The sequence below is a fragment of the Emys orbicularis genome, chromosome 22 (genome assembly GCF_028017835.1).
Source record: "Emys orbicularis isolate rEmyOrb1 chromosome 22, rEmyOrb1.hap1, whole genome shotgun sequence".
Classification (NCBI taxonomy): domain Eukaryota; kingdom Metazoa; phylum Chordata; order Testudines; family Emydidae; genus Emys; species Emys orbicularis.
The window spans coordinates 11,704,598-11,732,424 of record NC_088704.1 but is presented as its reverse complement, the minus strand read 5'-3'; the positions used below and the strand labels follow the sequence as shown (position 1 = coordinate 11,732,424).

The 27,827-nt window shown below is 58.5% G+C and overlaps 1 protein-coding gene across 1 annotated transcript; it reads left to right on the top strand.

Moving 5' to 3' along the window:
• The first annotated feature begins 416 nt into the window (after positions 1-416).
• Positions 417-26,330, top strand: DISP3 (dispatched RND transporter family member 3). Its single transcript, XM_065421404.1, has 20 exons — positions 417-1,362; positions 3,483-3,702; positions 5,827-5,963; positions 6,808-6,942; positions 7,237-7,397; positions 8,434-8,573; positions 9,760-9,905; positions 12,642-12,803; positions 13,323-13,484; positions 15,237-15,359; positions 16,072-16,208; positions 16,913-17,094; positions 17,886-18,016; positions 18,127-18,302; positions 19,642-19,768; positions 21,101-21,246; positions 21,988-22,147; positions 22,643-22,756; positions 24,624-24,790; positions 25,968-26,330. The coding sequence occupies exons 1-20, from the start codon at positions 420-422 to the stop codon at positions 26,328-26,330; spliced, it is 4,032 nt and encodes a 1,343-aa protein (XP_065277476.1). The 5' UTR covers positions 417-419.
• The last annotated feature ends 1,497 nt before the right edge of the window (positions 26,331-27,827 follow it).

Sequence of the window (27,827 nt, the reverse complement as noted above, 5' to 3'; positions counted from 1 at the left end):
TGGAGGCACGCAGGGCCCCTCTGACAAAGCGCCAGAAGTTGGGACAGCGGCGCAGGCCGCTTTCGATCCCTGTGTCTGAAGCGCCTGGTGCGGATGGAGCTGGGCAGGGTCCCGGCGTTTGGCTGCTATGGGAGCTTAGCAAGGAGGCAGGGTTGGCACGGCTGTAGCCACGGAGCAGCAAGGTCTAGGCCGGGGCCTGAATGAGCTGGGAGCCTGGGACTCCATCCCTCCCCCGAGCCCGGCATGCCTAGTCATTGCTGTGACTCTAAGTCTGTGCTGTCTGGGACAATTCCTCTGCCCCCCACCCCAGCCCCTTTGCGGTGCTGTGGGCCCAGCCGCAGCTCCCTCCTGCTCTCTCTCCATCCTGCGGGTGCCCTGCTCACTCCTGTTTCTCTCCCCCTTCGCAACAGGCGCTGGACATGGACGCTGAGGATGACCCCTTGTTGCAAGACGCTTGGCTCGAGGAGGAGGAGGAGGAGGAGGTTGCCTTCGGCCCCCGGAAGAGGAGCGAGGGTCCCCAGCTGTGCGGCAAATGCCAGTGGAATCCCAGGCCGCTGCCAACAATGCTGCCGGCATCCGGCTTTTGGAACGTGCTCGGCTGGGTCTTCACCAACCCGTGCTGTGCTGGTGTTATCCTCTTCCTGGGCTGTGCCATCCCCGCCGCCCTGGCCGTCGTCATGTTCCTCCACTACCCTACCCTGGATATCGACATCTCCTACAATGCCTTCGAGATCAGGAACCACGAGTCCTCGCAGCGCTTCGATGCGCTCACCCTGGCCCTCAAGTCCCAGTTCGGCTCATGGGGCCGGAACCGCCGGGACCTGGCCGATTTCACCTCGGAGACCCTGCAGCGGCTGATCTTCGAGCAGCTGCAGCAGCTCCACCCCAACGCCTCTGGGCTGGGCGGCAGGGCCAGGCCAAAGCGCAGCGCGGCGCTTCCCGTGGGTGGAGGGAGGACCAGCCCTGCTGGGCCCGAGGCCCGGCGGAGCCCGGGGAACCAAACCTCCCGTCTCGCCCGGGGCGCTCCACACTGGGACTACTCCAGCGCCTACGTCAGCGCCAACACCCAGACGCACGCCCACTGGCGCATCGAACTCATTTTCCTGGCCCGAGGGGACGCCGAGAACAACATCTTCACCTCCGAGCGCCTGCTCACCATCCACGAGATCGAGCGGAAGGTCATGGACCACCCCCACTTCCGGGAGTTCTGCTGGAAGCCCCACGAGGTCCTGAAGGATCTTCCTCTGGGCTCCTACTCGTACTGCTCCCCTCCCAGCTCCCTCATGACCTACTTCTTCCCCACCGAACGGGGCGGCAAGATCTACTACGACGGCATGGGGCAAGACCTGGCCGACATCCGAGGTAAGCCTGGGCAGTTGGGTGGACTTGGACTGAGGCGTGTCCCGGGCCTGGGTCTCCTTGTATCGTTGGACAGCGCCTCTGTTGTGGGCCCAGCTAGATTAGCTACAGTAGTGCTGATATCCGTCCGCCCTGGGGAGGTTTGGCCTGACTGTAGAATGGAGAGCTCAGGATTTTAGGGCATGGGGCTCTCCCTTTGCCTTTCCAGACAGTCTCAGGGGTTATGTCCGTGGAGTTTTCCCACCCTGGCCTTGTGGGTTTGTCACTGGATCAGCGAAACCGACTCTGAATTTGCCCTCTCGTCCCTGTTTCATGACTTAGTACCAGTCTTCATGCCACTGAGATGGGGACCTGGCAGAAGCCCTGCACTGCTGGTCAAGGGCCCTGGGTCTGAGTCCTTTCGGCCTGATCCTCTGCCGCCCTGCCCCTCGTATTGTCATGAACGCCAGTGCAAAGCGGGTGCCCTTCTGCTTTAATTGCACCCGGTGTCAATGGCAGTGCGAGGTGCAGAGCGATGGGGAATCAGGCCCTTTGTCCCCTCCATCATCTGCCCGATCCCCAAGTCAGACAGTGAGCCCTGGACCCGCTGCTAGTGATTATCATAGCGCCTAGGAATCCCAGTCAGAGATCAGAGGCCCTCTGTGCTAGGCCCTGTACAGACAATCGTTTTGCCTTGGAGAGCCTCCTGTCCATGACTATGTCTGTACTTGGAGTTGGGGGCGGGGGTGATTCCCAGCTCACGTAGACGTGCTCACACTGGCTCTCACCAAGCTAGCATGCTACAAATACTAGTGTAGCTGCAAGAGCCCGGGGAGCAGGGGCTAGCTGCCCCCGAGTACCAACCCGCCTGGACCCCCTAGGTATGTACTCGGGCTGGCTGGCCCATGCCTGCTACCTGTGTGACTGCAGCCCCACTGCTTACCCCAGCTGGGTCACCCCCCTAGCTCCGAGTGTAGATCAACATAGATCAGCTAGCTGCTGCGGGGTGAAATGACTGCCTGTGAGTTGCCACCGGGAGGTAGGTGCTGGGGGCGAGGGGGAGGAGCACTGACTCCTCGCAGCAGATCTACAATGCTAATGCCACCCCTCCTGCAGGGTAGGGTTTCAGGGTAGCTGGAAGTGAATCATTGCTAGTCCGTGGGAGGGATGTGGTTGTGGGAAGCAGCTTCCATCTGTCTCCCAGGCATATGCTGCCGATTGAAAGCCAGCCAGAGCGGCGTACAGGGAGCAGGCAAGTGATTGACTCCATCTGCTCCATTGCAAGCAGCAGCTCTGCTACCCGTTAAAATAGGCCCTGGGTCCTTGCTGCTGGAGCCCGCCTTGTGGACTCATTGCAACCTAGAATTCACAGATTTGTGACTCAGAGCCACCCGGCTCGGTTCGCTGCAGGGCCCTGGAAGAAATGTGCTCTCCATTGTGTGGGACTGTGTTTTCCAGCATGCGTGGGAATCCCAGCTCCTCACCGGAGTTGGGTGGAGCAGGAGCCTCACGCTTTATTGGCCACGGCAACCCTACGATCAACGGTGGCCTTGGCCTGCGTGATATACGATGCTGCGTAGGGGCACACTCTTGCTAGTGCATCCCACCCTATAGGATGATCCTGATCCCGTGGGGCTGCAGCAGAGGCAGGATTCCCTAATGACCCCGCCCCTGATCTCCCACGTGGAATGTTTGGCTCCATCTTCCCATTGTGGGCTTCTCCGATCACTGCACTCAGGACCCTCTCCTAAGATTATCTCTCTGGGTAACAGGGCCTGGGGTTTCTGAGCTCCAGGCCACCGGTTCAGAGCAGCTGTGGTTGATACCGGTGTGGCCGCCCTTTAGCTCCGAGCGCAGGTGACGTGGGGAGCAAAGCAACTGCGTGGAGACAGGATGGCCGTCACAGCCGTGAGCCTTCTTGTCGGCCTATCCCCTTTTCAGGCCGGGCTGTCTGGGTGGCTCTCCGGCCGGGAGAGCAGAGGCCGGAGATGGATGGGATGGGAGAGATTCCCCTGAGCCGGCTGCTCTCTGATGAGAGAGAGGGCGAGAGCGCGTGGGGCTCTGTCAGCGTCGGGCTGGCCCCATACGCCACACCCAGCCGGCAGAGCTTGACCTAAAGGGTTCTGTGCTGGTCTCTCCCGCAGGGTCCCTGGAGTTGGCCATGACCCACCCGGAGTTCTACTGGTATGTGGATGAGGGGCTGTCAGCAGAGAACATGAAGAGCTCCCTCCTCCGCAGCGAGATCCTTTTCGGGGCCCCCCTGCCTAACTATTACTCGGTGGAGGACAGGTGGGACGAGCAGCGCAGCAAGTTCCAGAGCTTCGTGGTCACCTACGTGGCCATGCTGGCCAAGCAGTCCACCAGGTGAGGCGGGAGGACCGTGCACGGACTGGGTGACTTAGTATCCAGCCTGCAGGGAAGGGAGGAGACTGGAGAGGAGGGGAGGAGATTGTCTGTCACTTACATTAGAGGAGCAGCTGGCGTGTTAGGTGCCCGAGGGGTTAATCCAGCTTCCTTCAGCTGTTACTGATGCTGGAGGGGCGAGGCTCTGAGGTTAATGCAGGAGGTGCCAGGCAGCCACGCTCCCATGAACCGTGCCGGGGTAAGTCCGATTAGGAGGCTCTCCTCAGCGTTGGAATGAGGAGTGCAGGATTTGGCAGAGTGGCTCGGACCATTGGCCAGCCTGGGTGGTCTCCTCCCTTGGGCAGTGGCCAGCACAAGGAAGGAAAGAAAGCAGGCCTGCAGAACGCCCTTGCCACTGGTGCTGGAGCATGCGGCAGTGAATGGGTCACACAGTTCCTCTGTGCTTTAATACCACACGGCCCCAGCAACGTGTATGAGACCATGCAAGGACCTAATGCCTCAGGCCAGTGCCAGTTGGCGTGGGGTTCGGCTTGCGAGCCCAGGGCAGCCGTTCCTGCGAAGAGCCGTGCAGAATTACTCCCCCACAAAAAGGGTGTTCCAGTCCAGAGGGCCAGATTCTGCTCTCACCTGCCAGGGTGTCAATCAGGAGGAGCTGCAAAGGATGGCCTGGTATACCAGTATAAAGGTGCCTCACATCAGGACACCTTAGTCCCCTTCCCATACGGGAGTAGCTCTAACAGGATAAGCATCTTTATACAGCTATAACTGCATCCACACTAGGGTGCTTGTACGGTTTTAACTATACCAGTACAGTTACCATGGGACAATGTGTGTGTGTGGGGGGCAAGGCCTGAGTCTGGCGGGTTCCTGGGGGTATGCAGCTGACAGCAGAACCTGGCGCTAGGTGAGGCTGTCCTTGCAGGGCCTGGTTCAGTCAGATGGAGGTGTATACAGATGCGTTGGGCTAATCTTGGTGTCACTTGCATCCGTCCTGCAGCAGTCTAATCCCACTGGCTTTGGCAGAGTTGCCTCTGTTCACACCGGGTCTGAATTTGGCCCTTGATGACCTACTGGCCTGTTGAAAGGGGTGGATGAGTCTAATTAAAGCTAGCAATTTAAGGGCCTGACTCTCCTCTTGCTCCTGGTGTCAGGCTGGAGGAACATCACTAAGCCTAGCAGAGCCAGTGAGTGTTACCTGGAGCAGGATTTCCCCCTGTAAACGTGAGCTTGCCTCCCTGGGGTTCTATGCTGCTGGGAGCCAGCTGGTCGGATTTGGGCTTTGTTCTGTGCCTGCTCCAGCACTTGGAGGGCGAACCTCGTCTGGTCAGTACGGAGGAGTGGTCCCAGGGAACCGGATGGCCAGGCAGCAGCTTGGAAGAGGGCTTTCCAGCGGGCCACCTGCCTGTGTCAGGTGTAACTTCTTGTTCTCCGGCCATCTGCTGCTCTGGATCTCGGTTCTCCTGACCTGCGGGGACCCTGATCTTCATCAGCCAAGTGAAATACAGCCAGTGCGGGGCAGCTCTGAAATTGCAGCAGTGGGAAAGTCCTCTCAGTATGGGGCTGGGGAAGGATTGCAATTATGGGGAGCAGGGAGGGGAATAGGGACGCGGGTGCATATAAACCCTTAAAAAGGCTGGATTAAGGGCATGCTCCTGCGGTGCAGGGCTATTGTATTCCTGGTTTTAATTATCTCGGATTACCTCTGCTCAGAACCAGCTGCCAGCGGCAGAGGCTGGTAAATCATGCAGCGGTTCACAGGCCCCGGGCTCTGCCTGCCCCCTCTAGTTATTACATCTGCGCTTAATATAATAAGCAATGATTTAAGGTTCCAGATGGGATTGGCTTTGGAAGCGTCCGGAGCTGTTTGCTGACAGCGAGAACTCTATTAACACCTCTGACCGCAATGCACCGGAGGAATTTTAAAAATATGCGACCTGCTCTCCTGATGCAAACCTCAGACCCCTCCTTGCAATCTGACTTGATCCGGTCGCTCAGCGGCTTCCTGGGTGCTTCGCACGCGTGACCTCCCTCTGGTTTTGGAGGAGATGCATTTGGCTCGATCCTCCGGCCCTGCTCACTGTATATTCTCCTCTGTGCCTTCTCCCTCCTCTCTCCCCACCCCAGCAAAGTGCAGGTGCTGTACGGTGGGACGGATTTGTTTGACTATGAAGTGAGGAGGACCTTCAGTAACGACATGCTGCTGGCCTTCATCAGCAGTAGCTGCATAGCGGTCTTGGTCTATATCCTCACCTCTTGCTCGGGTAGGTTGCATTCAAACCCTGCGTCCCTTCCCTGAAGCAGAGCAAGGTCTGCAGTGAGCAGCCTGATGGAGTCCCTTCCTCAGCTCCCAGGAACGTCCCTGGGCAGGTCATTCTCCAGTCTGCTCAGGAATGCGCTGCCCCTGTTGTTAGGCAGAGTAGCAGGGCCTCCCATGGCCGCAGACACAACCCGAATTGTCCAAGGCAGAGATTTTCGGGGGGGGGGGCGGGCAGTGGAAGGGCTCCCTTGAAGGGATGTGGCCAACTGAGAAGCAGCTTCTCCTCTCACTAACTCTGGTGTGAATCTGGAATAACTCCACTCACTTCAACTGAGCCCGTCTAGATTTACCCCAGTGTAACGGAGATCCAGATCGGGCCTGTTTCCCTACTGACCTGGACGAGAGTTGAACTGGTGGGAAGTGGAAGACTCCATGTCCCACAGTGTGGTCCTGGACCCTCCCCACCGCTGAGGGGGCACTTAGGCCGACCCGGTCAATAACAGCCTCTGACTTTGGGTGCCCGAATTGAGACTCCATGCATCTAATTTCCAGAGGTGCTGAATGCCCGCAGCTCCCATTAACACCCGCAGGAGAGGTGGGTGCTCAGCACCTCTGGATATCAGGCCCACAACGCCTCAGAACCACCACCCACCTTTGGAAACATCACCAGGCCTTGCTCTAGCCAGCACAGGCTGGAATCCCTCCCTCCTGATCAAGATACCCCGTGCCAGGTGAAAGCTCTGCTCGGGGCGGGAGCAGGCCAGGTGCCCACACCCCACGCGCAGGATGGGGATTGCAGCCCGGGCAGTTCCTGTACCGAGATTCCTAGCGTTGCTCTCCTCCCGCAGTGTTCCTGTCTTTCTTTGGCCTGGCCAGCATCGGGCTGAGCTGCCTGGTGGCACTGTTCCTGTACCATGTGGTGTTCGGGGTCCAGTACCTGGGCATCCTCAATGGCGTGGCTGCCTTTGTCATCGTGGGGATCGGTAAGTCTTTCCTAGCCTCCTTCCTTTGCTCCGCTCCTTGCCCAAAGGCCCTGCCGCTCCTGCGCCAGCCTGCAGAACGGGCTGCCCTTGCCTCGCTGGGCGACGGGTGGCAGGAGGCACAGGCACGACAGTGAGCTCAGACTTTGGTGGGCCAGGTCCCCAGCCGGTGTGAGTTTGTCTAGCCGCACTGACTTCAACGGAGCTGTGACGCCTTACGCCCACTGAGGATCTGGCCCCAGGCATCTCTCCGCAGTGCGAGCGGCATTTCTGCCCCCCTCTCTTGTCCCCCCCCAGGTGTCGATGACGTCTTTGTCTTCATAAACACCTACCGCCAAGCCACCCACCTGAAGGACCTGCAGCTGCGCATGATCCACACCATCCAGACGGCAGGGAAGGCCACCTTCTTCACCTCCTTGACCACGGCCGCGGCCTACGCCGCCAACATCTTCTCACAGGTGCGCCAGGGCTTTGCAGCGGCCCCCGGGAGGTCACAGCCGCCTGCTAGAAGGCATCATCCCCGGCCTTTCAGCAGCTCCCCTGCCACCCCCATGGGCCTGCTCTGGAGGGAGACTCCCTGAGCTCTCAGGCTCATGTAGATGCTCCTTGTGTGCTCTCCCCGCTTGAGACTGACTCACTCCAGGCCAGCTCTGTTGCCCTGGGCCTGTGGCAAAGCCAGCTCTCCTGGTGCTTTGAGCCATACAGCTTTGCAGGGAGCTGGAGCTCAGCTGATGTGCTCGGGACTCCTGTTCCCAAGGCCTGTGGCACATGCAATGTGCTGGACCTGGGAGGCAAATGCGGCACGTTGCTAACATTGTCATCTACGCCTGGCTCTCCCGGTCTGGCTCCCCCAGCTGGGAAAGGAGGCTCGGTGGGAAGCAGAGCTGGCATGTCTAAGGATCACAGGGTCCCGCCACAAACAGATTGGGAACTTTTCCCTTCCAGACTCACTCCAGTCCCATCAGCCAAACGGGGGAGCTCTGGAGCCTGAACTGCAGAGGGAGGAATCCCAGCATATTCCACCCCAGGGTTTCCCTCCGCTGTGGGCACGCTGGTGCTGCTGTCCCTGCCAGCACTGTGCTCACCAGGCACAAGGAGGGAATCGGATCGGGTCTGCCCCTGAGCCACTGGGGAGAGCTCTGCCCCCCTCTCCTGCATGTGCACAGGGCCGATACATGGGAGAGCTCCCCTGACCTGTTAGCAATGCAGTAAGCACCCGCCCTGTGAACACCCCGACTGCCTGGGCAGCGTCTGCAATGCCAAACGATCAAGTGACACCCACCGGCTGAGCCCCAGACTGGTGCTGGCTGAGTTGTCAGCGTTCACCAGGGGCAGCTGGCTCCATGGCCTTTGAGCCGCATGAAGTGGCCAGTGTTCCCGCCCCCAGGCTCCTCTTGGGTTTGCTTCCCTCCATTATGTTGCCTCAGTGGGGCCTCTTGCTGGAAGGTCTCTGGGCTCCACCTCCTCTGTTCTAGCTGAGAGTTCTCTCTGCAGATCCCGGCCGTGCACGACTTTGGTCTCTTCATGTCGCTGATTGTGTCCTGCTGCTGGGTGGCCGTGCTGTTCACCATGCCGGCTGCCCTTGGAATATGGACCCTCTATGTGTCCCCCCTGGAGAGCTCCTGTCAGGCCAGGTGAGAGTCCTTGCGGGGCCATTCGATCAGCGGCAGGGTGCGGACTCCTCCTGTCTCGCCCACAGCAGCCTGCCTATGCCAGGCAAGGAAACCATAGCCTGGGCCTTGATTCCAGGGAACAGCTGGTCACCTGGGTTGTCCTAGCCATGGGTTAGTGCATCCACATGGTGCATCCAGACCTAGTGCACCTTGCGGCTGTGGTTGTACCACTGTATTCAGGGAATTCGGAAACCCCTATCCCGCAGTGCTCAGCCCTGTTGCGAGGCAGTGCATTGTGGGACCGAGATCAGAACTGGCTGTCTCAAAGCAGCTGCAACCTCTTCAGGTTTCCTCTCAGGACCTGAGCTACAGGTGTTGCAACCAATGCATCAAAAGTGCTGTTGCACCAGGCCCTGTCCAGCACTGCGAGCGTCATGCATCCCAGCCAGTCGTGTGCCTCTCCTCTAGCAACACCCTTCGCCCCACACGCCTCCCGCCGCCCGGGCAGTGGAGGTGGCGCACTCTGACCTCAGAACTCTGCTGCCAGCCAGATTCAGCCCTTACTGGAGGGGAGGTTTATTCTCTACCTTCGGGATCAGGCCAGGAGTCAAGGGCCGCATATGGATCTTGTATCTGCTGGTGTAGATAGACCGAGGGTGGCTGCCGCAGAGTGACTCCAGATTTATAATCAGAGGAGCCAGGTTCCCTGCTGGCGTCAGTGGGTGCAGCCCCATTGACTTCCATGGAGTTTGCCCCACTTACACCTGCAGAGAACTTGTCCCAGGATCTAATCTGCAAACTGAGGCACGCAGGCCCTGCAGACGGACAACCCAGCCCCTGGGGGCACGGGGATGCAGATTTGTATCTGTAAGTCTGTGCGCCTTCCCCTTCCCCCCTCTCGGGTGTGGCACAGCAGCCGGCCGGGTTTAATTCCTTAGCTGGGTGATGAAGAGCAGAAGCACTTGGGAACACGCCCCCCACCCCTACCTTACATCTAGCCCAGTCTCTGATGATTTGCTAGCAGCAGCCGAGCTCCTGATACCCCCCGGCGCATTAGCAGTGGAAATGGCTGGCGTGGTGTTGGCAGTGGAGTGCGTAGCAGGTCACTGGAACAGTCACTCTCCTCTCAGGAGGAGACCAGGCAGCAGCGGTTCACAGGGTACGTAGCCCAGAGCTGCTGACTTTGGCTGTCTCCCTCCCCATCCAGCTGCAGTCAGAAGTGCGGGAAGACGAGCACCTTGCCCATTGCCGATGACCTGTTACTCGCCTCGGAGGACACAGCCGCTGCAGGCCAGGGGTCACTCCCGTACCTCGATGATGACATCCCACTGCTCAGCGTGGAGGAGGAGCCGGGTAGGTGTTCAGAATCCAGGGACAAGGAACGTCCCCTGAGGGAGTGGCAGTCCTGGGTTCTCCTCCCGGCTCTGCCACTGGCCTGCCGGGTGATCACTGGGCTGCTCTGTGCCTCGGTTTCCCCATGTGTGAACTGGAGCTAATGATCCTTTGCTACCGCCCAGGATGCTGTGAATCTGAATTCACTGTGGGTCCTTGGCTGGATGTCACTTGAGGCATGACATTATTATTTCTCAGGAGTCCAATTAGGATCCAGTTTTGGCCAGAATAACTAACTACCCTATGAAGGGACCCAGGAAACATCTGGCTAGAGCACCTGGGCAGTACAGTCCTCCCTCATGGAAGGCAATATTCAATTAAAATCTCAGTCCCCTCTGTAGTCTTTAATGTAACATTGGGTAAGCACGTGTGAGCAAAGGTACTTTGTCATTCTTCAGTGCCCGGCGCCTGAGGCCTCGGAGCACTTCACACGCATAGGGAGTTGGGCCTCACAGCCACCCATGAGGCAGGTCATTACAATTATCCCTACTTTCTAGGTGGGGAAACTGAGGCACAGTTCAGGGCAGTGACTTGCATGAGCTCAGAACTGGGAAGAGAACTCACGAGTCCTGGTGGCATTGCTATGCCTTAATGACCAGACTATCCGATTAGCCCTGGCTGGAGCGAAGGGGATCTCGCTGGGAAGGGCCTCTCATCCTTAGATTTTTAAAGCTGGCTGTTAGCGCTGCCTGGTTGAAACTGCAGCCCCGAGCTCTGGAGAGTCCCCGTCAGGACAAACCCTGGGGGATAGCAGCAGGCTTGGCCTGCAGAAACCACCCCCCGCCCCAGCCCTATGCTGGTGAATTCACCAGTCCCAGAACAAGCAGAGGTCAGGCTGCTCTTAACATGCTGCTGGGCTCCCGCTGCAAGTGCCGAGCCTCCTCAATATGCCAGAGCCGCACAGGATGGTAATTTATGGAAATAGCTCGTCCTCCACGTCTCTGGACCGTACTAAACAGAAGGACAGTTTCCTGTAGGGCCCCTTGGGCCCTGGGCAACTTGTGAATGTGGCAAGGACGTGGCTCTGTGTGGAGGCCCCGGGTGGCGTGCCGGGGCTGCCGGAAGGCACCTGGTGCCCTCTCCGACCCCACCGGAGAAAGCTCCATCTTGCCACTTGCAAATGAGAGGCTGATTCTTCGTGGCGCAGAGGCAGCACGTGGCCATCGGATGGAAATTGGATGCTGTCATTCTCCTGCCACGTTAAAGAGACTGGAGTGCCTGCTGCCCCGGAAAAGCCCTGGGGGTTGTAGCCTGGGGGGGATGGTACAGGGGGGACCAGGTTGTATTGGGGGAAGAGGGGTGGAGGGATCATTGTTTCCTTGTAAAGGTGGGGTTCCTACCAAACCCCAACATTCTGCATCACAAATTGCTTTGCTTTCTATAGGGCTGGATGCTGCCAAGCGCTGAGTGACCCACACCCAGCACAGGCAGTGGGAACAGAGGGTGTCGGTACTTTTGCAGGATGGGGACTCATTTCCTCCTGGGTTGTTTATGACCATGGGTTTCAGTGGGGGTGATTCCATAACAGGGAGACACATAGGTTGGTAAGTTCCCTGCTACACAGGACATACCAGGTCAGGCAAAGGGTCAGATGCTGCCTGGATCCACGTGTGCTGTATTGATGGCAGAGTTCAGACCAAAGTGGGGGAAAGAACCAGCCGAAAGCATAGTATTGGGACTCAGGGCAGCTGGGGTCTGTTCCCAGTTTGCCTCTGGTTTAAATGTGTGATCTCGGGTAAGTTGCGGACCCTCTTTGTGCCTCAGTTTCCCGATCTGGAAAAAGAGGATAATGGTGCTTCCCTATCTCACGAGGGGGCTGCGAGACTCAATTGAAATGGTGTTAAAAGGCTTGGAGATCCTATAAACCTGCTGAGTGATTTATTCGCATTTAAGAACTCGCCCAAACCTTCACCCAGGGGCTACACTGATGCCAAATCTATTAGGAGGTTTGAAAGAAAATGGAATGTAACATTTTTTCCCCCTCTTTCTTGGTTCCGACTGGTAGTAACCGTGGAAATGCTAAACCCCAAGAGAGACAGGGTGTTATCAGGGCATCCCAAGCCAGAACAGAAATCCTCCCGCCCTGCTCTGCAGTCTCCAGAGGTTTGGATACTTCAGATCAGCAGCCCAGCCTTTGTCGGGGTTTTCTCCAAACCAAGCCTCTCGGAGGGCTGCTGGTTGCTCTCCTTAGCAGTGTGGTACGTGCCCGAGTGAATAGGGCACTAGACAAGGACTTGGGAAAAGGGCTTCGTTTCCTGCCATTGACCCGTCGCATGCCCTTGGGCAGCCACTTCACCTCCCTGCACCTCTGTGCCCCTCCCACCCTCCCTCAGCTTCGCGTGTAAGAGTTTGTGCAGCACCTGGCGCGCCGGCGCCTATAGCGGCGACCACAGTATAGATGAGAGCAGCAGGTAGCGGCTTGCTGGGCACATACGTCTATTCGTAAGAGGAGCTTTAAGTCGCTGCCTTGCTCGGCTCTGGCTCCTGCTCCAGTCTGACCAGTGGGTTTGATGCACTGAAGGGTGCAGGGCTGGGTGAAATTCTAAGTGTCCCCTAGTCTGTCCATCTCCCTGGCTACTCTGGGCTCCAGGAGAACTTGCCTTTCTCATTCTCCTCGGCTCTTTGCTCTGTGCCCCTGCGAGGGGCTTGGGGGCCGAGCCAAGCTCTGAGCCTGCCTTTGGTCTCTTTCTCCCCTAGTGGCTCTGGAAATGGGGGATGTGCCCTTGGCGTCAGCGCTGCCGGAGAACTTGCAGCTCCCGGCCGAGAAGGTCAGGAAGGGTCACTTGATCGCCCATCTGCAGGAGCTCCTCCAGCACTGGGCGCTGTGGTCTGCAGGGAAGAGCAGATGGGTGATTGTGGGTAAGGATGGCCAGAGGGACGCCCTCCCCTAGGGTGCGTCCCACAGACTCTAATTGGGCAGCGCTCCCAGAATTCCTCAGCCTTAACGGTGAGGGGAGGCCGAGGTTGGACATAGCGTCGCGGCCCCGCCCCTGTGACAGGCACATGGGACATAGATCTCGCCTCCTCCTGCTCTCCCAGGGGAATGACCGTGTCCTGAGACCCTGCTTCGTCTCTGCCACCTGCATAGGTCTGTCTTTGGCAGATAACTCTGCCCGTTCCCCGCTGACACAGCGCTCCCCCTGGGCTTTGCCGGCCACCTTACATTTAGGGAAGACACGGTGCTGCCGTGTTCTGGATGGCATTAGGCTTTCTCTCTGCACCTGGGCATCCAGCCCCCGTCGCTTCCCTGCTAGCCTGGGGAATCCCCCGGCACCCGGCTCCCTGGGTGCCGCTCTATGGCCAGCCCCTGGGGACACCGTGCGGATGAGAGCTCTGTGTGTGCAGAGTCCCACATGCTGGCTGTGCCTCTCGTTGCAGGGCTCTTTGTCATGGTCCTGATCCTGTCCATATTCTTCGCTAGCCGCCTCCACCCAGCTAGCCGCGCTCCTCTCCTGTTCCGCCCCGACACCAACATCCAGGTGCTCCTGGACCTCAAGTACAACCTGAGCGCCGAGGGCATCTCCTGCGTCACCTGCTCAGGTGAGAGTTCCTAAGGGTCGGATGGGGGCAGCCCTTCGCCGCTCCTGCACGGCAGAGATGGGGTGAATAGCCGCAGGGCATCGGCGCTCCCCTTGCAAACCCTGCCTCCCGTCAATGCCAGCGTCTCTTGCCTTCTTCTGAGCCCTCCTCGGCTGCCCTCTCTCCCCTTCCCCTCTGCACTGCTTGCCTCCCTGGCCCGCTAGACATGCCCAGAGAATTCGGGAGGGAGAGAGATGCCTGTCGTGTTGGGCCCCTTTTCCCCACGCTCCCTGGTGCTCTCAGCTCAGAGGCAGGGGAAGGAAAAACCCAGGGATTAGGGAGCAAATGTTCCCTTCTCGCCATGGTGATCAGTGTTAGTCCCACACTTGTGAGAAAGACCCGCCCCTTTCGGGACAGCTGGGGCTGCCCAGGGACTTGCCCGTTGCCCAGGAAGGTGGGTTTTGTCACTGTGAAGTCCATGTTTATTGGCTGGCAGCAGGCAAAGGCCGGTGCTCTGAACTCCTTTGTCTCTAAGCCTGCCGTGCAGGGCGGGGGTGGCAGCCGGGCTGGAGGAGGAAAAGCAGAAATGCAGGCGCTCAGGACAGTCTGTCTCTGGGAGCTCACTGCCCTGCCCTTCCACAGCGAGAAATGGCCACTTCAGCCAGGATCTGGCTGGGGGCAACTCCAGGGGAACTCCCCTCCCACTGATGCCAGGGCAGCCCTGCTGCAGCTGGAGCTGAGACGGAGACGTTAGCCCTGTGCAGAGCCCCGGGGTTAAGCTAAACCCTCTCTTTATTGCCACCTATGTTGCTGTGACAGCTGGTCTCCTTCTCCTCCTGCATCCCTCTAAGGGAACATTGCCCGGCCGGCAGAGGGGCAGTGCCCCTGCTCTACCTGTGCTGGGCTGGGGCTGAGCTGACAGGGCCTGGTGTGTTCCCGGCCTAGGAGCACTGGGCGTGGGGCTGAGCACACGGAGGTCCCGGTGTGCGAGCGGCCCAAGAGGGGGAGCGCTGGGTGTGGGGCCGAGCAGACGGAGGTCCCGGGGTGCGAGCGGCCCAGGAGGGGGAGCGCTGGGTGTGGGGCCGAGCAGACGGAGGTCCCGGGGTGCGAGCGGCCCAGGAGGGGGAGCGCTGGGTGTGGGGCCGAGCAGACGGAGGTCCCGGGGTGCGAGCGGCCCAGGAGGGGGAGCGCTGGGTGTGGGGCCGAGCAGACGGAGGTCCCGGGGTGCGAGCGGCCCAGGAGAGGGAGCGCTGGGTGTGGGGCCGAGCAGACGGAGGTCCCGGGGTGCGAGCGGCCCAGGAGAGGGAGCGCTGGGTGTGGGGCCGAGCAGACGGAGGTCCCGGGGTGCGAGCGGCCCAGGAGGGGGAGCGCTGGGTGTGGGGCCGAGCAGACGGAGGTCCCGGGGTGCGAGCGGCCCAGGAGAGGGAGCGCTGGGTGTGGGGCCGAGCAGACGGAGGTCCCGGGGTGCGAGCGGCCCAGGAGGGGGAGCGCTGGGTGTGGGGCCGAGCAGACGGAGGTCCCGGGGTGCGAGCGGCCCAGGAGGGGGAGCGCTGGGTGTGGGGCCGAGCAGACGGAGGTCCCGGGGTGCGAGCGGCCCAGGAGGGGGAGCGCTGGGTGTGGGGCCGAGCAGACGGAGGTCCCGGGGTGCGAGCGGCCCAGGAGGGGGAGCGCTGGGTGTGGGGCCGAGCAGACGGAGGTCCCGCTGTGTTACTGGCACACCGAGCTCCGACAATGCCATTCTCCTTTTCCTCCCTGACTAACCTTGTGGGACAGGTTTGTTTCAGGAAAAGCCCCACAATCTGCAGAGCAACATCCGAACCTCCTTGGAGAAGAAGAAACGGGGCTCGGGGCCCCCTTGGGGGAGCAGAGGGGGCACGGCTGATGCTGTGAAGCAGGGTGAGTGCACAAGGGGACTGGCCGTCGGTCATTCTGTCCTGTCGCCGACTTCCGGCCGGGCCCGAGATCCTGTTTGGGAAGGGACATAACAAAGGTGGGCTCTGAACAGACAGAGAAAAGGGACGTAGCTTCAGATGCCTCCCTACCAAGCCCTGATTTGATGCTGGGCGTCATATGGTTCAGGGAGTGAGGAGCCACTGAGAACATTCGCCTTCCCTCTGCCCCAAAACAGTCGTTGCTGCCGGTGCTTCAACTCCTCTGAGCTGCACAGCAGACAGGCACTTGGGAAGAGCAGCTTAACAGAGTGGCAGTGTGGTCTAGTGGTCTGAGTGTGGGACCGGGAGCCAGGAACAGCTGAGTCCTAGTCCCTGCTCTGCCACTGACTTGCTGCCGGGCTTTGGGAAGTCATTAAACCTGCTAGTTTCCTCACCCTGCACCCCAAGGGGTTGGAGGATGGGTCAGACCCCGAGCTTCATAGCCCCAACGGGGTCAGTAGGGCTCCATAGCTTGCGCCAGCTCAGGATCTTGCCCCGTGTTCATAGAGCATGTTGGAAATGGTGCCATCCAGTGGAGAGGCAGAGAGTTGTGTTCGGCTAGCGCTGGGGAGAGGATAGACCGGACGCCCTCTGCGTTCGCTCCCCTGGTTTGTAGCGTTAGCCGACCGATCAATGTCTTTCACCTCCGCCCGGCTGACTGGGGTGTGTTTTTCTAGATCCCCAGGGGACTGTGTATGTCTCCAAGTCCAAAGGCCAGGGCAGGCCAGCCGTCTACAGGTTCTCCCTCAACGCCAGCGTTCCTGCCTCGTGGCAGACGGTGTCCCCGGGAGATGGGGAAGTGCCCTCGTTCCAGGTGAGTTCAGGGTGTGCATTAGACTCTTTTACGGGGTGCTTGCATTGCAGAGCAGCCAGCAGGAGCTCAGAGATGAGAGCAACAGGGCACTGCTGTGAGGAAGCTCACACTGCTGGCTTCCCAGCTGGCACGGACAGGAACATTGCTTGTGTCCTACCCAGTGCTGCTGGGATGCCAGGTGTCGATCCTGGGCTGCCATTGTGCCACCGTTCATCCCAGAGCCACTGCGGGAGAGCAGGCGGGAGGCGGCGAGGGATAAGAACTGACCTACGGGAGGTTTCTGAGCCGTTCTGGGGTCCTCGCTTTGTCCGTCCGTCCATGCGCAGGCAGGGCAGCCGAACGGCTCGATCCCAGCCTAAGGGGCTGAGCCAGGCCTGCACAAGGAGCCTGGTGGCTGTCTGGCGGAGATCCCCCTAGCACTTGATTTACAGCAGGGCTGAGCAACCCCAGCTCCTGCTGCAGTCTGGCAGCCAGGCTCTAGCTGGATCCAGCTCCCCACGCTCGGGGAGGAGGCAGAGGCGTGGGAGGGGCAGGTCTGGGTGGCAATGGATTAGCTCCTCCCTGCAGAATCTTTTCTCTCTGGCCCTGTGAGGGCTCAGGGTAAGGCGGGGGCGGGAAGTGTCTGATGCTAACGTCTCTTTGACCTTTGCCTGCTCTGCGGCACTGTGCGGTTAAGTGTCTGTTTTCGTTAATCCATTGCTTAGGTGTATAGAGTTCCTTTCGGTAACTTCACCAAGAAGCTGACAGCTTGTGTGTCCACAGTAGGGCTGCTTCAGCAGACGAGCCCCCGGAAATGGATGATGACCACCTTATCCTGCGATGCCAAGAGAGGCTGGAAGTTCGACTTCAGTTTCTACGTCGCGGCCAAGGAGCAGCAGCGAACGCGGTAACCATCCCAAGTGGGTTCAGAGCCATAAATGCTCAGCAGCCAGGGAGTGGCGCTGCCTCGTGGTCAGTGCAAGGAGCGGGGAAGTCAGGATGTCCAGGTCTCTCCTCAGCTCTGCCACAGACTTGCTCAAGAGGCTTCGTTTCTCTGAGCCTTGGTTTCCTCATCTGCAAAATGGGTCTAATTCTGCTACGTATTGTGCACTGCTGCCCTCTTCTGGGTAGAATTGGAATTACTCAGCTATGCACCATAGCCCCTTCTGGCTAATGGAGAGTCTAGCCTGTGTGTTTGGAACAGGAGGTTCTGCGTTCGGTGTGTGGCCGCGGCGCCCTGCCCAGGGAGCTCTGTGAAGTCATGAGTTTGTTGCAATACTCTCCCACCTTTGCAGAGGCCACCGGGGTCCCAGGGTGGGAGGTTCTGTCCAGCAGCGTGGGATCATCGATGCTGTTAGTGTAACGAATGGATGGTTGTTAGTGGATTCCTTATGTGATAGAGAGAAATCCCTCTCTTGGCTATGTGTGGCTGTGGGCAGCGCAGATACACCGCTCCTGTGGGCACAAACTCATGACACCTCTGAGTTGCTTTCTCCCCTAATTCTTTTCACTGCTTCTCCAGAGCTTCCTTCCCTCACCTGCCCCCTCCTTCCCTCTCCTCCCCCCGGTGCGGTTTCCATTGCCAAGCCCCTAAACCTGCTTCCTAAGGGCCCGGCCCCACCGAGCTGCTTTGTGCTGGCATCTCGCGCCCGCCTTGCTGCGTTGGACGCTCCGTCATGCCCTCTGTTTGCCCTGCAGGAAGCTGTATTTCGCCCAGTCGCACAAGCCCCCTTACCACGGCCGAGTGTGCATAGCGCCCCCTGGCTGTCTTCTCAGCTCTAGCCCGGACGGACCCAATAAAGGTTTCCTCTATGTGCCCAGCGAGAAGGGTAAGCTGGGGAGAGCTGCAGGGGGCACGTGGCCACGGCTGCACTGGAAGGGCTGGCCAGGGGGAGAGTTGGCTTTCTCGGCTTGTAACCCTCCCCTCTTTGTTTGACAGCGTCCCCCAAGGCGAAGCTCTCGGCCACCTCGGGCTTTAACCCGTGTGGGAACACTGGCTGCGGGAAGCCGGCAGTGCGACCGCTGGTGGACACAGGGGCCATGGTGTTTGTGGTGTTTGGCATCCGCGGGGTGAATCACACCCGACGCCCGGATAACCACGTCATCGGAGACATGGTACACGTGCTTTCCTGCGTGCGGGCCTGGCAAGCCCTGGGGGGGCTGATGCGGGAGGACTTCCCCGAGTTAGATTGCACCAATGCCCGCCTCCCCGAATTCTTGTGCGCACCCCGGACTCTCCAGCAATCCCACCCCGACCAGCTAAAATAGCAGAGGCAGCAGTGCTGTGATGAGGCACTTACTAAAGCACGTTCGTTGTTTGCGAGCTTACTGCAGATGTAAATCAGGGTCCCCTGGTGCAAATTATTTCCAGCTTCCCAGAGCCCAGGATCTAACCACGTACGTTTGAGACCCTCTGGGGTTTGTTGTGGATTTTAGAGGGGGACCCAGATCAGCCTTAGGGTGGAAACGTGGCTGAAAGCTTGACTATGGAGCAAGAGCCATTGCTGCATAACTGTTGTCTGGCCTGCGGTGAGGTATTAGATTAAATAAATACGAGTCAGTTACTCTAGGGAAAGTCTGATTGTCCATGTGCAGCCTAGTTCCCAAATCTGCTAGCCGGACACATGGATGCTGCTTCCCCAATAAACACCCGCTTACCTCCGTTTCCAGGCAACTGCAGATCCTTCCCATAGTGCAGTACCCCTCTGGAATGCAGCCAGGGGATAGAGCTGCAGGTCCCACAAGAAGCTGTCTGGGCTGCTCCTACAGGAGGGGTAGGGGGTCCGTGTGCTTATTCAGCATCCGACCAGCCATGCTGTGAATGCCCTTGTGGTCACTTGCCCACACTCCCCTCGTCTAGCCTGGGCATTGGATTGTCTAGGGCCTGCTCTGCCCCGGGTTTGTACCGGGCTAATGATGTTGGGGAGTTAAATCAGTCCAAACCCTGGTGTGGACGCAGTTATATCAGTATAACGGTGCCTCTTCCTTGCAGGAATAAATGATACAGCTGTAAGCACCGTTATACCAGCAGGGGGTGTGCCACTCTAACTACACCGGGCTAGTTAAAGGGGCGCTCTTTTGGGGTGTAGATGGGGCTTGTATCTCGCATGTCGAAAAGCCCTTGGGGCGTAGCTGTAACACCTCTAGAGCTCTGGTTGGCTTGCCAGACTTGTCTGGATGCTGCTGGGAGCTGGGCAGGGTTCTGGGTACAGGGGCACCCCAGGCTAACCTGCTGAGCAACCCACGTTGCCTCTTCATGCCACTACTCCTGGTGTCCAAGGCAGGACTCCGGCTCCCGGAACTAGGATGCCAGTTGTTCTCTCTGGACCGCGTGCCCAGCTGGGGGGGTGGAGAATGTGTGCTCAGTCATACGCCCGGGTCCTGCCCCACCCCGCCAGGCGCTGGGCGCGTGCCTCACGTGTTTGGCTCTCGCTGTTGTGTCTCCTTGGGAAAGGGCAGCGTTATCTACGATGACAGCTTTGACCTCTTCAAAGAGATTGGCAACCTGTGCCTCATCTGCAAGGCCATTGCCGGCAATGCTGAACTGGTGAAGCCAGGAGGGGCCCAGTGCCTGCCCTCAGGTATGTAGGACGAAAGTCCGGGGACAGGTGCCCGGCATTGACAGGTCCCCGTGTAGAGGCCAAGCCTGTGCGGCGGGTGGGCTTGGTAAGAGCCGTAGAAATTGCCCCATCCTGTCCTATTCTTCATCTCGCTGCAAATCTTATCTGAAATCATACTTCCCGAGTCTCCTGCCACCTGCTCCCAGGGGCTGTGACCCTTGGCTCCGTCGCTCTGGCTCATGCTTTGGGGAGTAGTTAAATAATAGACGCTGGGCCCAGTGGAGCTGCTCCCCGAACCGTGCTGCTAACCTTTTGCTGTGCTCGTAGCTGGGTTTGAGCAAGACGTGCCCTAGCCAGACAAGCTGCAGAAGGGATCTTTCAGCTTCCTCTATCACGGAGCTGAGAGATGGAGCAGATCATCCAGTCCATTCCCATCACGGTGGCTCCATGATGTCCGTGGAGTTCCTCCACTTTACCCCCATGCAAGGTAGAGCAGGATCTGGCCCACAGTCCCCACAGAGCACAGACTCCAGAGAGTGAACCGGTAACCCCTCCTGGGTACGTGGCACGGCTTCGTAGTCACTCACCCGGCATGTCGCACCCCAAGGAGGTGTCCCCCTGGGCCAGGACGGCAGGGAGCCCATGGTGGAGATGATGCAGCAAACTTCTGTGTTGGGTTTGGAGGGAGCTGCAGGTTAACCCGTATCGGGAGGAGCCCTGGGCCAGTTTTAGACCTGGGTAAGGAAGGGCACCCCAGTAACCCAGGGCAAGGCCGGCAGTGTTCTTGGAGCCGGCCACCCCTGCCTTCAAACATCTGTCACTCATCCTGCCAGCAAAACTCTCCTGTTGATTTGGGGTGTCGGCGTTGTCTCCTGATCTTGCAGCTTTGCAACCCGACGCGATGTCTTTCTGCCCCAACGTAAATGCCACCGAGAGTTCAGGAGCTGCCTTTGGGGGCGGGAGGGATCCCTGAGGGCCAGCCCCACCTTCTCACAGCTGGGGAAGCGAGGTGAAAAGCTGGCATAATGCAATGCCACTGCATTGACTCCAAGCGAGCTGTGTGGACCCACATCAGCTAAGGGCCTGGCCTAGAGAACAGGGGGTCACTGGCCTACCACCCCATCCTGCTGGAAGACTAGCGTCTCCTGAGAGGTACCCAATGCCCTCTGCTCCCTTTGAAGCCAGCAGGAGCCGAGGGCTCTCGACCCCTGGTAGGGACAGGCCCCGTGGTGCCAAGAATCCAAATCTGGAGCCAGGGCAGAGCAGGTGACAGGAGAAGCAGCTGTTCATGAACAAGAACTGCAACTCTGTCTTCTCTGCCCCTCCCCCCTCTTCCCCTCTCTCTCTCTCCAGGCTACAGCATCTCCTCCTTTCTGCAGATGCTGCACCCCGAGTGCAAGAACCTCCCTGAGCCGAACCTGCTCCCCGGGCAGCTCTCCCACGGGGCGGTGGGGGTGAAGGATGGCAAGGTGCAGTGGATCTCCATGGCTTTTGAATCGGTGAGGGCGCTTCCATGTTCCCTGTTCCTTCCCCTGCTACCCGCTCCCCCAGCACGCGACACGGGGGTGCAGGAGGAAAGCAAGCAGCCGCGTGTCAGGGGCTGTCCAGATGGCGTCACTGGCTTCCGCACCGATTCTCCCAGATGTCCGTGTATTAACCCTGCTCTCTCCAAGGCTCGGCGTTGCAGCACCAGCCCTGCTTCATCTGCAGGCATCATTTTGCACTTGCCAAGAGCTGGGCTCCCGCTGCAGGTGGGCGTCGACCTGCTTGGGGCTGCAAATGACGGAGGCATCTTACTGCTACCATTCGCGCCCACAAAATGGCCTGGACAAAGGGGGCCCAGGCTGAGAGCAGGCTGCAGGCCTGGCGCGTAGATCCCCGAGGTTTTTCTCAGCTGCCAGCGCTGTGGACTCCACCTGGGAGCTGCAAACCCAGCTGCCTCTTCCCCAGCCCTAAAGAGCCTGCCCTGGCGGTTGTGATCACTGGTTTTGGCCCATCAGATGGGCTGGCTGGCACTGGCTTTGCGGCAGCCGGGGCACCACGCCCTTGGTTTGGCTGTTGGGCGTGCACGGAGCAGGCGTCCTGCAGACGAATACACCTGCTCCTCTTGCTGGGCTCCGGAGCAGGGCAGCTGAGTGGGTCCCCGGATGAGTGGGGAGAGCTGGGACGGGTAGGTGTGAATGGGAGATGTTGGGGTTGTGTTAGCGACTCTAAGGACCGGCCCATTTGCTTCCTTGCAGACGACCTACAAGGGCAAGTCTTCCTTCCAGACCTACTCTGACTACCTGAAGTGGGAAACTTTCTTGCAGCAGCAGCTCCAGCTCTTCCCTGACAGCTCCGCTCTCCGGCACGGGTTCCAGACCTGCGAGCACTGGAAGCAAATCTTCATGGAGATCATAGGTAGGGGGCTTCAGCACCTATCCCCCCCGCCCGTCACCCCGCCCTCCTGTCACCCTGGCTCGGTCATGGATCTTCACCCCAACTTCCTTCTTATTCTCGTGTGTTATGGGAGCACCCCCAGGCCCCAGCCAAGATCAGGCAGCTACCGTGCTGGGGGCTGTACGAACACCTGTCCAGATGCTCACTGCCCCGAGGAGCCCACAGGCTAAAGAGACAAGACAGAACCAGGCTGGGAGGGGAAACCGAGGCCTGGAGAGGAGAAGCGATTTGCTCACGCTCACCCAGCCAGTCAGTGGCAGAGCAGGGGTAGAACTTGGCTCCCCTGACTTCCACTCCATTGCCCCATCCCCTTCATCCTCCCCGTCACGTTTGCCCCAGCTGGAGTTAGTTCCCAGCTGGGCGATTTGCCCCATAGCCAGGCCCTGCTCAGCTCAGCTGGGAGCGCAGCCGCTGCTGCAGTCTGGGGCTGGAACCAGGCCGCTTGCTCTCTTCCAGGTGTGCAGAGCGCCCTGTACGGTCTCCTCCTCTCGCTGGTTATCTGCGTGGCTGCAGTCGCCGTGTTCACCACCCACCTTCTCCTCCTGCTGCCAGTGCTGCTCAGTATTTTAGGTAAGACACCCCCAGAGGGCTTCAACTTCCAATTGCCAGCAGGAATCGTACAGGGCTTGGTTCTCCTCTCGTTTCCACTGCTGTGCTCCTCTTGACTGCACTGGAGTCACTGCTGATTTACAGCCGAGTGACTCTAATGGGCCTGATTCTGATCTCGCTTTCGCCAGTGTAACCGCCCTGGCCTCACTCCTGATTGCCCTGGGAGTGGGTGGGAAGGGACTCCGGAGCCGCGTTTGCAAAGGGTCCCCAGCTTGAAAGTAGATTTTTTTTCCTGTCTAGTTTCTGGAACGTTTTCTCTACACAATCTCCTCTATTGGTTTAAATAAGGGGTTTAGCTACCCAAACTCCAGCCCTGCCTCTGGTGTATAATAATGTGATTAAGGCCCATGTGCTCTGAATAACAATCACTCTCCTTTCCAAAGCTGCTCAGTGGGGGATTATAAACACAGAATATTTTAGTGAGTTCGTTAGTGTTTTAAACACATTTGTAAATAGCCTGCCTCTGCCTGGCTGGTGATTTGACCATATTATGGACTGAGCATGTTGCTAAACTTCCCTTTTTAAAAAGCAAATCTATCATTTGAAAATGATTTAGTCTCCCACTCATGACTCACAAATAAACATCACTTTCTTCTAGAAACCAAACACATGCAGAACTCAGACAAGCAAATCAAGGGGATTTTGTAACATGGGTGCTCCCCCCCTCCCTTTTGGGCTGTGCTTCATCGCCAAAGGTTACTCTCGATCAGTGGTTCTCAACCAGGGGTACACGTACCCCCGGGGGCACTCGGAGGTCTTCTAGGGGGTACATCAACTCATCTAGAGATTTGCCTAGTTTTACAACAGGCTACAGAAAAAGCGCTAGCGAAGTCAGTACAAACTAAAATTCCATACAGACAATGGCTTGTTTATACCATACACTGAAAGGTAAGTACGATATTTATATTCCAATTGATTTATTTGATAATTATATGGTAACAATGAGAACATGAGCAATTGTTCAGTAATTGTGTGCTGGGACACTTTTGAATTTTGATGTCTGATTTTGTAAGCAAGTGGTTTTTAAGTGAGGTGAAATTTAGGGGTACGCAAGACAAATCAGACTCCTGCTAGGGGTACAGTTCTCTGGAAAGGTTGAGAACCACCGACAGTGGTCGGTCAGTCTGTATATCCCCATACACAGTCAGTCGGTCTCTCTCTCTCATACAGTCCCCAATCACTCTAGTATCTGAGCGACTCACAAATCTGAGCGACTCCCAATCTGAGCGTAATTTGGAAGCTCCACCCCAGGTTCTCAGCAGAGCTTCTCAGGAATTTTTCAGCAAATCGTTTTTCACCAAACAAATACAGATTCTTAGAAACAGAAACTGTTTGTGGAACCAGGTCCATGTCGGAGGCTCTCCCCACTTGAAAAAATCATCAAAAATGAGACATTCCCAGTTTTCTGGTTTGAAAGGACTTTTTGTTTTGAAATTTAAGCTAATTAGACTGGGGGGAAAAAAGGTCAAAATCAAAATCAAATCTGTCAATCGGCAGAAATGGGACAGGTCTGGGGCTTTTTGATTGATGAATGTTTTCGAGATGTTGACTTTCCATCCCGATGGTAAGAATGTCCAGACTCTCGGAAAACGTCTGCTACGGGAGGAGGGCAGAGTGCCCAGTTCTGGTTCGGGGTCTCTCTCCATCTGATGCGGGGAGGAAGGGATCGGCTGGCTGGGACGCCCTGCGGTCGACGGCGGTGCACAGGGCTGTAGCTGCTTCATTGGCTTCAGTGGAGCTGCTCGGATTGATGCTCCCTGTCCAGAGAGCCCAGGCTTGATCTAGCCCGAAGCCCGACTTCGCTTGCTGTTCCCCTCTCTCTATGCAGGGGTCGTCTGCCTGGTGGTGACCATCATGTACTGGTCCGGCTGGGAAATGGGAGCCGTGGAGGCGATTTCTCTCTCCATCCTTGTCGGCTCCTCCGTAGATTACTGCGTGCACCTGGTGGAGGGCTACCTGCTGGCGGGGGAGAACTTGCCCCTTCACCAGGCAGAGGTGAGTTCCACCCCGGCCTCTTCCTCACGCTGATGTGAGGGCACGTGGAGCCGGGCCACGGCAGGGGGCAAGCAGCAACAAGGCTACATCCTCCTTGGGGGGATTCCTTTCCCCCATCAGCCCCAGAGGAGCTCCCTGGGGCCCAGGCTGCACCCCCGGGCTTTGACACAGGACTCCGCTGCGCTGCGGTTGGCAGAGTGATGGTTCTGAGCCGGGGCCTGTGTCCCCGTGACTGGCCCCTCCCTAGTACTTTGCCCTTATGAAGACAGTCCCCGCGCTGGGGTGGTCACTGGAGTCCAGGGACACCCGTCTCTTCCCCTCCTGCTACGGGTACGTCTATCATGCAACCAAAACACTGCAGCACCAAGGCTCCGAGGCCAGGACGACTGGCTCAGGCTGCGGGGCTAGAATAGCAGCCGAGCTGTTCGGGTTCGGGCTGGAGCCCAGGCAAGGGGGAGGGTCTCTACGCTGCTGGTTTTAGCCCTGTGAGCCCGAGGCAGTTGGCCAGGGCTCTGAGGCTCGCTGCTGTGGGTCTTGTATTGCAGTGTAGACGCCCCCTGAATGCTGTGCCTCGCTGCGCTTGGCCATGCTCCTTGGGGGCAGGACAGCTGAAGGGCCAGGAGGTGCCTCTACTGCATCTTTGGCCCCGTGCACACTTTCCCCATTCCAGACATTGGGGAATCTACAATGCAAGGGTCGGAGTGACATCCCTCAAACTGGAGTAACTCCGCTGGCTTCAGGGGAGTCCCTCCACATTGACACTGGGGTAGCGGAGACCAGACGCTGCTTTACAGGGCTTGGCTCTGCTGGGATTGTAACCCCGGGTGCAGGCTGTCAGCATCGGCCTCGCACCAGTCCCGTGCGATCTGTACGGGGGCTGCACTGGTACCACTTACTCGGAGAGCACCTCTGCACGAGGGGCTCGCACTGCACTGCCTGCAGCTGCGCCGGGGGCTAAAAATAGGGTGACCAGGCAGCAAATGTGAAAAATCGGGATGGGGGTGGGGGGGAATAGGAGCCTATATAAGAAAAAGACCCAAAAATCGGGACTGTCCCTATGAAATCGGGACATCTGGTCTCCCTAGCTAAAAACCCCATGCAGACGAGGCCCCAGCCCTCCTGTGCCTTCTGGGTGCAAGCACCCGCTGCCCATTAATGCCGCCATCTGCCCTGCCAGGACCCCACCTCCTGCCGCCAGTGGAGGACGATCGAAGCCGTCCGGCACGTGGGCGTGGCCATCGTCTCCAGCGCTGTCACCACGGTGATCGCCACCATCCCGCTCTTCTTCTGCATCATCGCCCCCTTTGCCAAATTCGGGAAGATCGTGGCCCTCAACACGGGCGTCTCCATCCTGTACACCCTGACTGTGAGCACTGCCCTGCTGGGCGTCCTGGGGCCCAGCACCTTCACCCGCAGCAGGACTTCCTTCCTCAAGGCTCTGGTGGGCGTTCTCCTGGCCGGCGTCCTGGGACTGTGCATCTGCCTGGCCCTGCTGCAGAGTGGCGTGAAGATCCCCCTCCCCAACGGGACGTCCCTGTAGTCCCCGCGCCGGGCTGCCTCCGTCTCTCTTTCTCCCTATTTTTTTTAAAGGATATTTTTTGTAAAAATGAAAAAAAAAATCCCTTTTTCCGGACGTTTTTTCAACTCCAGAGGCACTTTATTTTCTACTGGGTTTTGCTCTAAACTCGTATTTATTTTGGCAGTGATGGATGGACGGACTGACAGTGCACCAGGGCCTCAGTGACTCACAGCCGCCTCCTCCTTGTTCGTTAATGAGTGGAGATCCTGGCACCCGCCCCCTGTATGACACCCCCGTGATGTACGCGCCACCACAGACGTTCCACTTAGGCCTTCAAAATAGGACTTAAGGGAGAGGCAGGCCTTGTGAGTTTCATCCCCTGGGCCCGATCCTTGGCTGGGGTAATCTATGTCTGCTGATTTACGCCCGCGGAGGGTCGAGGGGGTTTTGGGGGCGTTGGGGAAAGTCCGTTGAGGCTGTCCAAGGGTCAGTGATTCCCAAGGAAGCTCCTGCTGCCACTGGTCCGCGCCCCAGCCTGTGGGGATCTAGAGTGTGCACCAGCCGGGTTGTCTGTCGTGGGAGTTCTTGGCTGAACTCGCTTGTTGCTTTGGGGTTATCTGTCTGTCTGGTTTGGCTGGATGCAGCTCAGCAGGGTTTAGGGGTCCCTTTTCCTGAGCGTGTTGTGTGCTGAGTTTGCCGGATACTTTATGGGCACGTTCCCCTGTCCTGGCGCTAAGGTGAAGCCCACAGGGTCATCTGCTTGTACCTGCCCCCACCCCCTCTCTTTGCCTCCCCACTGAGCCCCCGATGTCCACTCTGACCCATCCCCACCTCTGTGCCCCAGGTTCATTTTGTCAAGTGAGCCGCTCCAGGGCACTGGCATGGGGTCGGCGGCAGGTAGATTGTCGGCAGGTAGCATCTTCCCCTCTTCACTGGGGGCACTGCGGAGCTCACCCCCACTGTCCTAAACGCAGCTCTAACGGATGGGCCGGTGCTCCCGTCTCCCTCCATAGCATGGTGCAGTTAGCGCGTGAGCATATGTACAGTCAGCAATGCAGTTACTGCTCTGTCTCTCTCTAGTCCCAGCAGTCGGGTTAAGGCAGTAACAACAGCCAGCACCCACGATTCCTACCACTCATCCCCTGCGCCGCTCGGCGTGTGCAACACCTCCTCCTGCTGCCGCCACTGGGGAGAGAACCCTGGGCCTTCAACCCCACCGCACAGGCCTCTGCCACGGGTAGCCCCCGGCCCATTGATAAACGGGGGCGGGGGGGAGGGCTCATCCTATGTGCTTTGGTGCAGCTGCCGGCTTGGAGCAGATGGTTTATATTAAAGTAGAATGAAATTGCAAAGTGGCGCCATTAACGAGTACATTTTAGGCATCACTGATTCCATCATATTCTTAAAATGGAAATAACTAAGTGTGGGCATTGATATGCGGCACATCTGTTCCCCGGCAGAAGGGGCATGGGTCAGGCGCAGTGGGATCGGCATTAAACATTATTTACCAGGAGACGC